This window comes from Atractosteus spatula, chromosome 9, assembly GCF_055471065.1.
Source record: "Atractosteus spatula isolate fAtrSpa1 chromosome 9, fAtrSpa1.hap1, whole genome shotgun sequence".
NCBI lineage: Eukaryota > Metazoa > Chordata > Actinopteri > Semionotiformes > Lepisosteidae > Atractosteus > Atractosteus spatula.
This window is the reverse complement of record NC_142714.1, coordinates 3,355,928-3,371,515: the sequence shown is the minus strand read 5'-3', so window position 1 is coordinate 3,371,515 and position 15,588 is coordinate 3,355,928. Positions and strand designations below refer to the sequence as shown.

Below are 15,588 nucleotides of genomic sequence, written 5' to 3'. Positions count from 1 at the left end.
AAAAACCAGAAGACTGAGCTACCGCAGGACAGGGTTGGGCCTGTGCGGTGTGGTTACCTTGTTCTGTCCTGTTTGTGGTATTTTATGCGTTTTTTGTTTTATTGTTTTAAGCATCGTTGAGGGGAATGCAAGAGGAATATCAGAAGAAGGCTCTTGGCGCTTTTCAGAGGTGAATGCGTTTTTCCTTCTCACTTCCATGCAGGCTAGACGTGTAGAACGTTCGTGCTCACTTGTAGTTCAAGAGTGCTAGTGAACATCACAGAGGTGCAGTTACAGGCAGCAGCAGCAGGTTTCCAGAGTGGAAGAAGAAGATGTAGTTCAGAGTAACGCTGACAGGCAGCAAAGCAGCTCTCAAGGGAGTGGCGCTGTTTTATCCAGAACCAGGGACGTGCAGGCTGCAAGGGGTTACCACATCTGAGCAGAGGACAGAGACCGGTGGCTGGGAAGACCTCGTCAGCCACCGTTTCTGTTCTTCCAGTCAAGAATGTCCTGTAAAGGGCTCTGCCTGTTTCACAGTATTGCATCAGCTGTGGATCGTGCCGTGTTAGCTCTGTCTCGCGGTTCCAAGCCGGTATCTGGTCTGCGTACAGGGCACAGCAGTACCTCTCTGTGGTTCCAGGTTTTTGGCACGTGCTCTCAGCTGCAGGGATTTGCAGCCCAGTCTGCTGGTTTTCCACCACCTGCCTCTGTAACTGGAGCAGTAAGGCTCACACTTGCATCTCCTGTCTCCTGGCATATCCAGGCATTCATCTGTGCACAGATTGCTCTTTTTTGTGTTGCATCCAGTAAGAAGCTCAGTCTTTTGAAAAGATTACATTTTTTTAAAGAAAACAAACAAATCTTTCTTGAATTCAGCTACTCCCCACTTTCCTTTGTCTTGAAATGTCAAAGTTAGAGCACACCCATAATAAGTTGGATGGTGATGAGCTTTTAAATAAAGATGTATAAGGATATATGGTAGATAAATATATTAAATAAAGATATAAAATCCCAAACGGGAAGCAGAGACTGACCTGACATTAAAGGAAAAAACACCAGCTGGCTGTTGCTTAATCGTACCAATGGGAGTCGTGAAACATGACTTGTTTTGAGCTAGACAAGGTGAGTGTGCAGAAATACCATCGAGGAAACTGAGTGTTAAGGTAATCCACAACAGGCACTCCTGCTAGGAAACCTTGCACCTTTGTTTCGAGTGAGTGTGTATATCTTCAGGGTATGCTGATTGTCTTACATGTATGACGTCCCCAGTGTATTCTGAAATCTTTGTCTGGGGCTTTTTTTAGAACTTACTTTTCTAAGCACTATGGTTAATTGTGGTTAGAATGGTGCCATTTAAAACACTGTGGCCCTCTCCGCCAGTTAGCCACTCATTTTAAACGGTGTTTGAGAAAACGTGCATCAGCCTGAGCTGTGCCTCTTCCTCAGGTCTCTATTTTCAGAAGTCCGTGAGGTAATCGTAACCAGAGCTCTCACAAGCGATCCTTGACACTGAAGTAACCGGGAGGCGATGACATTGTTTTTCCAGGAGCTCATTAATTCATTTAAACTTCTGACCAAAGTATGTCTTAATCACTCTCATAGTACGTAAACATTTTCATTTCTTATAATAAGATATTTGACTTCTGAATGGGGTTCCCATTTATTCCATTCCTTGAGCATTATGGAAAAAGGCCATCTGCTACCAGATAGTTAGTGCCCTTTGCCTGTTTAATGTGAGATTTAATTGCTGCCTCTCATGGACTCGGAAACCCTTCTTGCCAAAGAGGAGGAAGTGCAACAGCAGCATTTCTTACTGTTCTTTAGCATCGGAGCTTGGCTTGTGGCAGCTTGTGGCTGGATAACTGCTCAGGTTTTGCAACAAAGTGGTAAATTTTATTGGAGGGCGGGCATTTTGTTCCTCTGGTTGACTCTCCTTCGTGAAAACCCCATTCAGGAGTGCAGGTTTTTTTTTTTTGAAAAATGAAATCCTGCTAAATATAAATCAACAACCTGCAGAAAGTGACAAATGTACCTGTCTTTCACATGCCGGTTTGTGTGTGTGTGTATTTCACAGGGCCCAGAGTTTGTCCCCGACAGACCACGTTGCTGTGTTTTACCTGGCCTTGCAGCTTGCTGTCTCGCGGCAGGTACGTTTCTGCAGTTTGAAGCGTTTGCAGCCTTGTCATGGATATCTGTGTTTTTCTGTTTGTAAAACACTCCGATGTCCCGTTAAAGAATGAGTAAATTCATAAAATGGCAGAAAGTGCACATTCATTATGCATGTGTGTTTATTCTTCGTACAGTTTGTACAGTTCAGGAGCAGTAATGTTGCAGGTAGAAAGACAAGGTTTTTAACTTTGACGTATTGCTTCAAAACCACTGACCTAACTGACCTATGGCAGTACTGTTTTTATTCTAGAATCTTTATTCCCATTATTTCTCGGCACTTCACACTCTCGCCGTTGCTTTGAAAGTATGCGGTGACTGTGGGTGTGTTTTTAGGTTTCACGCGTTGTGGAAATCATTCTTCATTCTTCCAAAGAGCACTGGAGCGGGTTGTTTAAGGTTTTATCTCCCTTCACACATTGAGCAATTTTGTTCCATTCTTTTGGTATTAAAGCTTGACCTTTGTGTTTTAATGGAAAACTCGCCATCACTGACGTCACAGTTAATCGCCAAGATCAGTTTACCCCAGACGTCCACAGAGCCTGTGAAATTTAACCGTACATATTCGTCTGATGGAGGCGGTGATCACATTGCAGGCTCTTGTTCATAATATTGTTTAGTAATTTGTTCCACTGCAGCTGGGCCTCTCGGGTCCATGGCGCTGCTATATTCCAATGACTGCTGGACAGCTGCTGTTAGTTTCTGTCTCTTCTCCAGAATATATTCATGTTCGGGGGCGTTGCATAAATCTAAAGGAAAAAAAATCCTGACACAAAGTCAACCTACAAGATAATGCTCCCCCTGTAGTCAGGAGTGAAAACCAACTGAGCTTCAAGCATCTCACATGATTTCCTCATTGTTTCCCTGGCAAACTGCGATGGTAGTGTAATGAGGAGGTAAAACTTTAAAATGGCAAATACATTTCTACGACAAATACCTATAAACTAAACATATAATCGCACTATTCTTTGCAAATAATAGGGCAGAGCGGTGGCTCATTGGCTAAGGATCTGCACCTGTGACTGGAAGGTTGCTGGTTCAAATTCTGCAGCCAGCAGAGGAATCCTACTCCGTCGGGCCCCTGAGCAAGGCCCTTAACCCCAACTGCTCCAGGGGAGCCATATAAATGGCTGACCCTGCGCTCTGACCCCAAGCTTCTCTCTCCCTGTCTGTGTGTCTCATGGAGAGCAAGCTGGGGTCTGCGAAAAAGGCAAATTCCTAATGCAAGAAATTTTAGATGGCCAGTAAAAAAAAATTATCTTAAATGAATGATGATGATCAAAGACCGCGAGACTCTAGATTCAGGCCTCCTACAGTCCAAAGCTGCGTCCACCCATCCTCTCACAAATGGACACAACTTTGTGCAGACTAACAGACATGGTGCAGTATAGGGGGGTGGTACTGCTTTCTACACTCCACAGGACAGTCTGCTCTCTTAATGAGAGCTCTCTTGTGCTAGTTGATGAGAGCGGTTTATCTAAACCAAATAATGCGTCCCAGAGATGTACCTGTGTTGCTTGCCAGGTACTAAAAGAAAATGAATATTCTTTGAAATGAAAAAAGAAGCACAGCCCTTTTTCCCCGAGTTCACTTCTGCTCTCCTAGTTCTCAGAAGCATCTGTTGGGTTGTAGTAGTTCAGGCGGGCAGCTGCGTCAGCATGCGTAGGCTGCAAAGGAACAAGTAACAGGTTTATTCCCTGCTGAAAAAAAGAAGAAAGAGAACACAACGTTTCGGCCGTGGAGCCTTCTTCAGGTCTGTTAGGTTAGTGTGCTCAAACAGCAGGCCTGAATGGCTGCAGCAGTGGCCTGTCGCGAGGTGGAACTCGCTTGTGGTGTCTTGGTTCTTCACTTCTGGTAAATGTGAGCCGAGAGTTGTGCCCCCATTCCACTTTTCATATAAAAAAATGTTCCTCCTGGACCAGCCATTCACCTCTTGTTATTTCTTTAACTGGTTTGGTTATCTTTCACACAGGAATCGTGTAGTTATGTCACCCTCACTCTGAAGTGAGAGGTTCAGTATAATTTCAGTATTGGATCAAATCATGGCACATTCTCCCTTTGGGATGTATGTAATTACATCATCCTTAATGCTATCTGTAAACTGATTTGTCTATGCTGTTTTCTTGCTCTCAAAGTAAAAATTGTTCAAAAGACTCAAAGTCCAGATCTTTTAAAAGAGGCTTTTGGTTTTTTTAGGAAAATAAAACTTCACTGCGATGCATACTTCACAAAGAACTCCACTGGAAAAAAGGTTGAAATTTGTCACAGTTATGAATTCAGCCAGCATCAATGCTCGTTAAAGCTTTGTGTGTCAGTTTCATGCTGGAGGAAGTGAAGACTTGGAGCACAATTAGGAATTATTTTAGGTCGAACTACAGGCAGGCAGCAAAGCTGAGTGGGATTTATAGGTTCCTGGCCCTGCAGGAAAGCCTTTTCCTTATCGAAAGCACTATTCACCCCAGGAACCGGGTTCTTGCAGTCTGCTTTAGAAACAGTTTTCTCAGAAAAAGGGTCATTTTGGACCCTTCGTTTTAAACCTACAGCCCGTTGCTTGTCTGCATTCTGGCAGGAGTACTGGTTATGACATGATGGGCTTTTGGCACGAATGGTTCCAAGAAGCCATTGCTTCATGAGTTTCTGAAATCATGCACCCATGTCCCTTCTGAATTGCATGTGTACTTTCAGGGGTAATTAGGCTTTTGTGTGTGTTTCATTTCCCTTAAAGCTGTAATTGATTTAACCTTCAACATTCAGATGCTTTTCTATTAGATTTTCAAGTTCACTTCAGACCTCTTTTGATATTTAAGCAGTTTTCTTAGTGCTTCGTGAAGCAGAACACTGGATTCACACTTAATCATGTCAGATACAAAGGGGAAGTTATTATTTGTGTGGATGCATTTGAGAATCATACTATTCTTAGAATGGCACAAAGGCCTGAAAAACCTTAATTCCCTTGATCTCCAAGCCTATATTACACCGTGCACCTCCAGAAGTGTCAAATCCTAAACATCAGCATTTTGAAACTCACTTTTATGATCTAGCTTTCAATTCAATTTACATTACTATACTAATTTGTGTATACAGTACCTCGTTTGGAAATATACTGTTTAAATGAACGTCATCTGTAGATGATGTAGGGCTCTAACGTAAAATGAATGTGTCATAAAAAAACAGGTGGCATTAAGTAAAGCGTAAGTATTTTGCTATTGTTTGAGCATATATTCTTATCCTTTTAGTCTCACATTTTAGGAAATGCTTCTGTGCATTTTAACTTCAGCCGTAATTAATGTATTTATTCAAATTATTATTGTAAATATAAATAATATAAATTATTTCATTCAAATATTAAGGAGTGCCCTTCTGAAAGGAAAAAAAGGAACAAAAAAGTAAACTGCTGCTTGCAAGGGGCTGTTTTAAGCCACTGTGGGCCACCGATCCAGATCAGGAATCTAGCAGATTAAATCTTGATGGAGATCCTTACCAGGTGTGGAGACGTAGTGGCCACCCACACAGACTACCCCTTTGTTTCATTACCTCACAAGACCCTGAACAGGCTCTTACGATGATTCTCAGGGAGAATCCGTTCTTCAGTGTCTCATGAGTGAAGATGTTTAGAATGTCCCAATTATTTTTTTTTGTTCGGGTGTACAGTCGACTCTCCGCTTACTTGCTCGCAGCTTTACGCAGTCAGCTCCGGAAAATAAAAACATTGAAAACATGGAAAAAATGCTTGATTCTCTGAAATATTCGTCAAGCATGCCTGCAAGAGCTAGTTAGTTATAGGATTACCGTAAGAGGTTAGTAAGGGTTTTTTAAAAGGGTTGAGATCACTTTTATTGGCCATATACAATTTCTTGCATTAGGAATGTGTCTTCTTGCAGACCCCAGCCTGCTCTCCATGAGACACACAGACGGGGAGAGAAGCTGGGGGTCAGAGTGCAGGGTCAGCCATTTATACGGTGCCCCTGGAGCAGCTGGGGTTAAGGGCCTTGCTCAGGGGCCCCACGGAGTAGGATTCCTCTGCTGGCTGTGGCAACCTTCCAGCCACAGGCGCCGATCCTGAGCCACAGAGCCACCGCCGCTCTGCCCGGGGTCGAATCGGACTAGTTGGCGAGTGTGGCTTTACGCGCTGCTCAGAGTCCCTCACCCCCGGCTGTGCTGTATGTTGTTCTCTGTCCCGTGCCGTTGGCCGGGGGCTGAGCGCTGCGCTCTGTGCCTGGCAGATCCCCGAGGCGCTGGGCTACGTGCGGCAGGCCCTGCAGCTGCAGGGGGACGACGCCCACTCTCTGCACCTGCTGGCCCTCCTGCTGTCCGCGCAGAAGCACTACCACGACGCCCTCAACATCATCGAGATGGCCCTCAGCGAGTACCCCGAGAATTTCATGTGAGCCCCGGCCCTTAGTGTGTGTGTGCGCCTCGAAAGCAAAGAACGCTCACCCAGTTCTGTCACCTCATTTTAAGCATATCTGTGGCTATGTTACAAAAAGAATCAGTTTTGGGGGGCATGGAGGAGCCGAGTGTATTCGGTTTACCCTTCACAATTCCCCCACTATTGCTCAACAAATGTTTAGCACTCTGCCAAGATTCCAGCCTCTCTTGTGCACACGGAATGTAAAACAAAAATGTGTTAAGGCTTCAAGGCAGCTCTTTAATTACTTTAGTCCCCCTTATAATCGTTAGAGTCGATTTGTCTTTTCTTTTCCTGATTTAACCGTTTTGATTTCCTGCTCGCATGTGCTGATTAGACAGGAGCATGCCTCAGGGATTCAAGGTGCCGGCTGAGAAGCCCAGGGACTGGCTTGGCTGGGGGCCAGTAGCTGTTCACTAGTAAACCTGCCCGGGTCCTGGGTCCTGGGTCCTGGGTCCTGGGTCCAGGGTCCAGCAGCCGTCTGCTTCAGGCTGTGCACATTCTGCTGGGCAGCTGGGGCAGCACAGCTGGCATTATTAATTAAAAGAACGCGAGCAGACCCACAGGGAGGGCTGACACAGCACTTCAGCAGGAGGTAGCTATAGAATAGAGGATTATCAGAAATAGAACTTTTCTTGGTTTTTTGGTTTGGTTTTTGTCTTGGTTTTTAATTTGCACGTGATGGGCTCTGTCACAGATTTATTTCAGATAACCCTGGCTTCTTTGTGACTATAATTCTACACCATGGGTTTTCTGTGTAAATTTAGACGTGTCCAATAGTTTAAGCTCTCTCTCCCTGAGGAGGAAATAGTACTCGCTACCATGTGCTGCCTCAGCTGTAAAACGAAGGAAAAACAACCCCTTTTCTCACCAGCGTGGTTGGGCTGTATGTGCCCCCAGTCAGAAGCCTGTGAGGATGAACATGGCTCATGTGCAGTCAGATTTTCTCTGTGACCCTCCGGGAGTCGGAGCTGATGTCCCTGGCAGTGGTGTTATGTGGGCAGGGCCAGCACAGTGCACCGAGAATCAGTGTTTCTGGATCAGTGGAATTCTAGTGAAACGTTTTTGTAGTAGTAACATGATTATAGTTAACGCATTTACTGCAATTTACAAGTCATGCTAAAATGTACAGTAAACACATATTTGTTTCTTATGTTTTTCTTTCTTGTTGGTGCTTTACAAAGGACTTTCAGACTTACCAGAATAGAAAGGGGCCTACACTTAATTTAACACTAAAAAGACGTTTTCTTAGTTTGTGTGATTTTGCTGTACACTACATGTTTGGTGAGGCAGATGAGCAAATGCATTTAAACTCGGAAGGGTTATTAATTTTAAAATAATTGGTCTTGGCACCTTTACTGCTTTTTTTTATTTGCAGGTTCCTCCCATCACTTAATAAAAGTTGACCAACCATAAAGAAGTCTCCCTTTAGTCATTATGTTTTTTTTCTAGTAACATTAATAATAGATGAATACAGTCTATACTTTACACAAGTCCAGTTAAAGGGTTTTGAGGCGGAATTACGAGTTAAAAACAAATGTAGAAGAAGTGTTTTCAAAGTTAATGAAATGCTGCTGTCTCCTGTGTTCCAGACTGCTGTTCACCAAGGTGAAACTGGAAACCGTCTGCAGGGGGCCGGATGAGGCCCTCCTGACCTGTAAGCACATGCTCCAGATCTGGAAGTCCTGCTACAACCTCACGAACCCCAGGTGAGAGTGCTGCTGTCCATGGGAGCCCTCCCTCCCCCCGGCGGGCTAGTGGGGCCCCTCTCCCGCCAGAGACATGACGACCGACAGCACTCTTGTCCTGCCTCCTGCACACAGCCACAGCCACCGGTCCTCATCTCGGTGAAGTGGAAGGGCACTCAGATAGGTGTGGAATCATTCTATAAACCCGGAAAGGATCCATATCTTGTGCTCTAAGTCACAACAGTTCAATAAACAATCCTAACAAGCACAGAGCACTCACCTGTAACGCCAGGTTATGACTCATTTCACCTAGATAAGGGCCTGAGAATTGGCATATTGTATGTCTCGATGGATATAAATCTGTCCCCCCCCTTTTGCTGTTTTACGTTGCAGCTCATTTTTAATTGCCTTATGTTGTACTATCTTGGTTCCTACTGCAAGCTCCTTGCTGGTTTGCTCTCCATCATCACATCACGGATGCAGGCAGGTCCAGAGCGCAGAGCTAGTCTGTGTCTTCTGCTGGCCGTGCTGAAGGTTAAGGAAACGATGGTGCTTTCTCGTTTTGTCAGAACTGAGTATAATGACGTACCCAGTGTTTCTTGGGGATGAAAAAACAGAAGTGTTGAATAAAACCAAATTTTGTTTTATATATATGTATTTCCCAAACCCAGTTTATAGGGATGCTTGAACTTCATATAGGGAAGTTTTCTTAAATTCTTTGGAAAACCTGAATCTTTTTCCTTTGACCCTGTGCTGCCGTTTTCAGCTCAGATGGTGATATTTTCGCAGATTCTGCACATGAAAGGGAGCAGATACTTGTACAGCGTTTACACAACCATTCCTAAGCATCTTTTAAGGTTGTAACGTGAATCCCGTGGGACTAATTAAACACAGGACTCCTCAGACTCTAGAAGATCACATTGTTTGTCCTGCTTAGCTGAGCCATCTTGCCCTTCTGCTCACATTAAGCAGTCGCAGGAAGACCGTATTAAATAAGGAGGGGGTGCTCATCTACTTTAAATGAAGGTTTCTCACAACAGATTATTATATGCGCTCTAATATCAAGCCGTGTAAATTACATTTCTGCTTTGGGAGCTCCGGAGGCTTGCTCTGGAGTATCTCTTAAAGACGCATCTGTCAGCCTCAAGGCTGGATTTAATCCTGGTTTAGGCTGAGCGAGAAGACGGGCCCCTGATGTTGGACTGCAGGCTGAGCAGTGACCCAGTGCCGTTTGTCGATCCGCTTCGACTCCCAGAATACCTCCAAGGCTTTTTGTCCGCTTTCCCCCAGTGGCATCTTTGCATTTTTAATGGCCATTGCTGCGCTGTTGAAGCTCCCCTGTGGCACCTCTGTCAGGCAGTGAAGGTTTCGTTTGTTTGTCTCCCGACTGCGGGTCTCTCGACTGCGGGTCTCCCGACTGCGGGTCTCCCGACTGCGGGTCTCCCGACAGCCGGTCTCCCGACTGCCGGTCTCCCGACTGCGGGTCTCCCGACTGCGGGTCTCCCGACAGCCGGTCTCCCGACTGCGGGTCTCCCGACAGCCGGTCTCCCGACTGCGGGTCTCCCGACAGCCGGTCTCCCGACTGCGGGTCTCCCGACTGCGGGTCTCCCGACTGCGGGTCTCCCGACAGCCGGTCTCCCGACTGCGGGTCTCCCGACAGCCGGTCTCCCGACTGCGGGTCTCCCGACTGCGGGTCTCCCGACTGCGGGTCTCCCGACTGCGGGTCTCCCGACTGCCGGTCTCCCGACTGCCGGTCTCTCGACTGCCGGTCTCCCGACTGCGGGTGGCGGTTCCGTCAGGTAACGAAAACACATCCAACTAGGCTTCAGCGGACCTTCCTTATGACTTGGGTTTCCTTCCTTCCTGGCTGCGTTGCCTATGTGTGTTCATTTCCTTCACTGAAGGCCCAGGTAGATAGTCTGATCTAATATGAATGTCAGAAAGCAAAAATAAGGACTTGCTTTTATAACAGTGCGTGCTGTTAGTTAGATTGTAGCGATCGTGGATCTCACAAAAATGCTTTTCTTCTGCATTCCAGTGAGCAGAACCAATGTGAGGTTTTGGTTACACGTTTGTCATGTATTAGCTCTTGTAAAAGTGATTGTTTGTTTTTTAATTTAATTCATTGAAATACCTACCTACCATCGCGTATTACCTCTCAGATATGAAATGATCGCTTGGTTCAAGAGTTTGATTTATCCCAGCACCAGGACTGGTACACCGAGCAAAGCCAGAGGACTTGAATGAAATCCAGTCAATATTTTGGTTTATTTTGAATTTTCAGAAGTGGGTCCCCGCTATCTTTCAGGTACCCTGGGACTCATAAGTGTAGGGAACTCGTTTCATTGCCCTCAGGGTACTGAACACAGCTTACCATATCCGCTGTAATGTGTGCTTTTAGTGTTTTTAGGATTATTTGATCTAATATTCAGGTGATGCTCTCTGACTCTTATCATCTTGGGAATCCTTGTCAGAGCTCGGAGACAGTAACTGAGTTAAAAAAAAAAATTCAAAAGTTTTCTGTAAGGGATCCACCAGCAGTACTGTTTTGTTGATCATTGCCGTAACGAACTTCTCCCGTGCGTGACCGAGCCCTGTCCCTCTGTGCTGTGTTGCAGTGACTCGGGCCGGGGGAGCAGTCTGTTGGACAGAGCCATTGCAGACAGGAGGCAGCTCAACACTATGACGCTGCCCGATTTCAGTGACCCAGAAACAGGTAAGAAGCAGCCCTGACAGTGGAAACCACTAGAGAAACTGCACCTGTGTTACTGATGCTAACATGCAGGTTTATCGTGTAACACTGTTATTCGCAATTCGTTCTCCAAACCCCTTTATCCAGTACGGGATGGTGGGTTATTGTCCCTAGCTCTTACAAAATGCAAAAATTAAGATGCAGGCATCCTCAATTTACAAAACAGTTGTTTTGCAGAATTTTGCATTAATGGAGTTTGAAAAATGATAAATCCGGTTAACAAAGTCAGCCTTTCACATTAATGGGGATTTAAATGACATGAGGTCAAGTAGGTCTCTCCTGGGAACAGACGTCCTCTGTGACAGAGTTTTGGAATACGTCCAGTTTTTTCGAGTCTAAAGTCATCTGCAACAATGTTACAGAATACTTCCAGCGGTAATCGAACGGTGGTCAGTTTTTGTTTAAACAGTTTTATGACTGTGTACAGTGAAGAAACCCACCTCCCAAAGATGTTCAGCTTGACCTAACAAGCTGTGGACATTCCTGAAGAAGGCAGCCCAAGTATGGAGCGCCACATTAAACTGTTCTTGCCTGACGGAGAGCAACTTTGATGATGATGATATAATAAACTTTATAGAGCAAATTTTAAAGTAGCTTCTCAAAGTGCATTACATTAAAGAAAACAAAATGATAGGAAATAAAAGAGTTAGTACAATAAAAAACTAGTTTTAAATGTGGTAGAAGTTGAAAAGGGGCAGACACAGACATCAGTTAAGTAAAAGGCTTCCTGCCTTCCTGAATAAGAGCGTTTTGAGTCTGGATTTGAAAGAGCTCAGGGAAGGTGACACTCCGATATCCTTGGGGAGAGAATTACAGAGCTCTGAGGCATCGCAACAGAAGGCTCTATCACCCTTAGTGTGTAGACCGGCTCGGGGACAGAGAGGAGACCAGAGTCAGGTGAATGAAGGCTGTGAGGTGGGGAAGAGGAAGATGATAAATCGGACAGGATTTGTCGATGGTACCGGGCAAAGAGGAAGAACACCATCCGGACATTCCTCAGGGTTTTCTTTCAGCCTCGGACTTCCGGCACAGCAGCCACTGAGGAAGAGCCTCCCCCCACGAAGACTCTGCTCAGCAGTCATCAGCCATGGACCAAGGGTTCACTGCAGCAGCAATTCCCGCACGCAGATCCTCTGGCTCTGTCTGTGTTCTTCAGTAAATTGAAGGGTGCCTGGGTTTTAATGGGCTTTCTGCATAGTGCTGGGCATAATTCTGGATGTTCTTGCCTTGCTGGGTAGCTGGGTTGATATATTAACAGTGATTCAGAACCAAGGGATTGTGAATTCAGACTGGGAGAAGTCTGGGTTTTGGGGGGGATTGCAATGATTATGTTTCTTTAAATCTTAAAATAAAATAAACAGCAGACCCAAACTTGCCCAGCTGGACAACAACTTCAACACTTTTTGCTTTCCTTAAGCCCAAGGAAAGAATACTGTTTTCACCGTTGAAATCGTCTCTTTCTTAACATCCATTTCAAAAGCTCCAGCAGATAGTCTCCTCCTTTTATAGAAGTAAATTGTTCTAATAGCACTTTAATTGGCTTTAAGCATTTTGTTTGCTGATGTGTTGTTGTTTTTTTTATTGCGTGTGCGTAAATGTCAACAGAAAAATACAGCTCCCTAGTGTCACATTTTCATTAAAGTGATGCGCCATTAAGGCTGAGAATTACTGTGGTAACATGAAGGAGGATCGCGGGGCGCAGATGAGACCTTCAGATCCGCTGCTCCTTCATTGTTCCTGCGGCGCCCCCCTGGCACCCCTTCCGGGGCAGGGCCGGAGCTGTGGAGCACAGCGCCGGGCGCCCCGCCCAGGCAGAAGGCCCGCAGGACCCAGGCAGCTCCCCCAGCTCCGGCTCTTACGTGTCCTCCCCTTCCCCACCTGGAGTTGAGAACAGGAGACCCGAGAGTCATTTCTGTGACGCGTTATTCACCGCAGGCATCTGGCGTCGCTCTTTTTTTTTCATTTCTGTGCGAGTGCTTTCTTTTCTTCCCCGATTCCTTCATAGTATTCCCTTCGAGGCCTTTCAGTGTGTCCTCTTTTCCTGCGCCGATTCTGGTTTTGTTTTGGTTTGCTTCCTGCCTTCCTCATGGTTTGTGTTGCTGTTCTTCTTCTAGCTTCAGACTCGTCCTCTGTCTCTGGATCAGAACCCTCCCTCCACTTCTTTGTATCTTCTCACCACTGCCCCCCCTCCAAGCCGGAGCCCCCCCCGAAGCCCGGCGGCCATGCTTTCTGCGACCACGCCCTGGGGCGCCGGCTGTCCTCGGCCTGTAAAGCGCGTCGCCGGTCCCGTCCACCCGCGTGCCGCGCGGACTCCGTGTCCCGTTGCCGGGGCGCCCCCCCGGGCCGCGCTCGGCTCTCGCGCATGCCGCCCAGTAACGAGGGTGACCCCCCGCTGCGCTGCTCTGGGGCGACGGCTCCGGGAGCGGCACTAACTGGCTGGTTTGGCTACCTGCTAAGCTGAACCAAAATTGTCCATTTTTTTTTCCCCCTCGCCCATTGCGAAAAGAAAAATGTTACGCTAACAGCAGAGATCTTTTAAAACGGCCTCGCACGCAGCATGCTGTAGGACATATGGGTTTTCATAGCACCCCATCTCATCCAAGACCCCGTGCACCATATTAGACGGGGGAGTATTGTTTTGAGTCCTCTGCTGGTCTCACCGATGAGCGGTGCCCTCGCCTTCTGTCTCCCCCCCCCCCCCGATTTCAAGAGCAGTTGCCAGCAGTAAAAGAGCAGCACCCCGAGCGTGGAAGGGGTGTGGAAATGTAGAGGCAGAGAACTTCTGCCTCTGCCGCTCCAGCTCATGGGAGCCATGTCATATCGGCAGTGTTTCCCGGCATTAATTAGCTAACCTTCCTTAGTGACATAAGACATCCATTTATTTTTAAACGCTGCAAATCATTTCCAGGCCTTGGTCGGTGCCGGCAGCCTGTCGGGTTGCGAACACCAGAGTAACGGTAGGATGTAGCACTTGCCGGTCAGGGGTGCGTCTTCTCCACAGGGCGCCGGTGAGCACTGGCTGTCTGGGCCGGTAGCTCGGGGAGTAACGTGTGGGTTCTCCCCTGAGATGAAAACATCCTCGCAGCTTCTCACTCAGGGTTCAGTTCAAACATGTTTCCCGTTAACTTGCAGAAAAGAAACGCCTCCCACAGTGTGGAAGGTACAGAGCCACTCCTGCTCTTTCGGGCTCTTCCAGAAAAATTACGAGCCGCTTCTCCAGTTTGGTGCAGTTTCTAATTACTGTATGTATACAGAGAGGAGCGTCAGCTGGCACCCTTTGATAAACCTGATGAGGGTTTAGATCTCCCGTTTCCCCAGCTTAATCACAGCACACGTAAATGCTTCTTGGAAATGTAATGCCGACAGAGACCAGTATCTCACAACTCACACCACACCATCAGTTTGCCCTTGAGAAATGAACCCGTCTGTGCATCTGTCGGACGTGAAGAGGCGACGCCTGTGATCTGGGACGTCCTGAATGCCCACCGTAGGCTGGGCGCCCCTGGATCAGTCCGTCTCCCATCTCCCCCCCTCCCATCATTCTCTCACCCCTTACTGTCTCCATCTTGTGCTGCCGTGCTGTGCTGTGCCACCCAGACCACTCAGGACAAATTTCTCGTGCAGTGTGACCCTTGCCACTGACCCGGCGCAGCCTTCTCTGCCTGCAGCAGAGTCCCGTCAACCCGAGCCGTCAGTCCTGTCCCCTGCACACGCACACGACTGGTTGGAGCTTGTCGGTGTGGAAGGGGCCCCTTCTGCCCTGACGTGTTAGGTGTGTGAGGGGGGTGCGCCCTGACTTCTCGGTGAGAGTGTTTCAGATGGGTTTACCGTGCCCAGCTGGCTGTTGGAAGGGGGCAGGGGGCTGCTGAGAAGAGCTAAGCGAGCCCAGTGTGGCCTCTCCTCCCCCATTAGCCAGCGGCGGAAACCGATTCTTTTGGTTTGCTTGCTTGGTTTTGTTTCCCCCCTGATGATTTTTGCTTTTTTAATTTTTGCTTTGATTTATTTAAAGGCAACCCTCCAGATGCTTACTTTCATGGTTTTTACTCCATTTTTTCAGTTTGTAAGTAGCGCTTACTTGGAGGTCTCCTGGCTTTACTCACTCTGCTGTCCGCTGGACTCAGAGACCACATGGGCTTTCTGCCACCGAATGTAAACGCTAACGTCCATCAGTAGATGTAGTTGATGTTAATGTGTCAGATTGGGGCTGCTGCTGTTTACCTATGTTTGTTGTCCTAAAGCCTATTGTACCCTGAGACCTGAATGCACCTGACCAGCTCTGGAGATTAAATATTAAAGAGGCAGTATCATTTTTCTAGGCCTTATAAACGGAGTGTTACCTTTTAGAACGTAAGAGAAGTTACTCATTTTATGGAAGGTTTATCCTGATATATTTCTCTGTAATCTGTGCACATTTAATCTTAACGCAGCTTGAGTGTTGAATTAAATAAATAGGTAAGATTACGTGAAGATATTTGCTTCTGAGTAAGCGTGTTTGTATCGTTTCAGGCACTGCAGTGGAATAGGTTTTCGCTTTGATTATTCTTAAAGACCTTAAAGTGTAGGTTACATTCACAGAAAAGCCAGAGAGTTAAATG

General features: G+C 46.7%; 1 protein-coding gene across 3 annotated transcripts in view; it reads left to right on the top strand.

The window, feature by feature from the left end:
• Nucleotides 1–15,588, top strand: part of ttc7b (tetratricopeptide repeat domain 7B) — a 57,030-nt gene that overhangs the window by 25,284 nt on the left and 16,158 nt on the right. The window contains exons 13-19 of one of the 3 annotated variants that reach the window (XM_088924418.1): nt 112–169; nt 2,054–2,126; nt 6,369–6,529; nt 8,146–8,262; nt 10,860–10,957; nt 13,108–13,260; nt 15,003–15,053. In XM_088924418.1, coding sequence (XP_088780544.1) covers nt 112–169; nt 2,054–2,126; nt 6,369–6,529; nt 8,146–8,262; nt 10,860–10,957; nt 13,108–13,260; nt 15,003–15,053 — 711 coding nt within the window. The remainder of the gene's footprint in view (nt 1–111; nt 170–2,053; nt 2,127–6,368; nt 6,530–8,145; nt 8,263–10,859; nt 10,958–13,107; nt 13,261–15,002; nt 15,054–15,588) is intronic. The other 2 variants (XM_088924416.1, XM_088924417.1) reach the window with 2 other exon arrangements.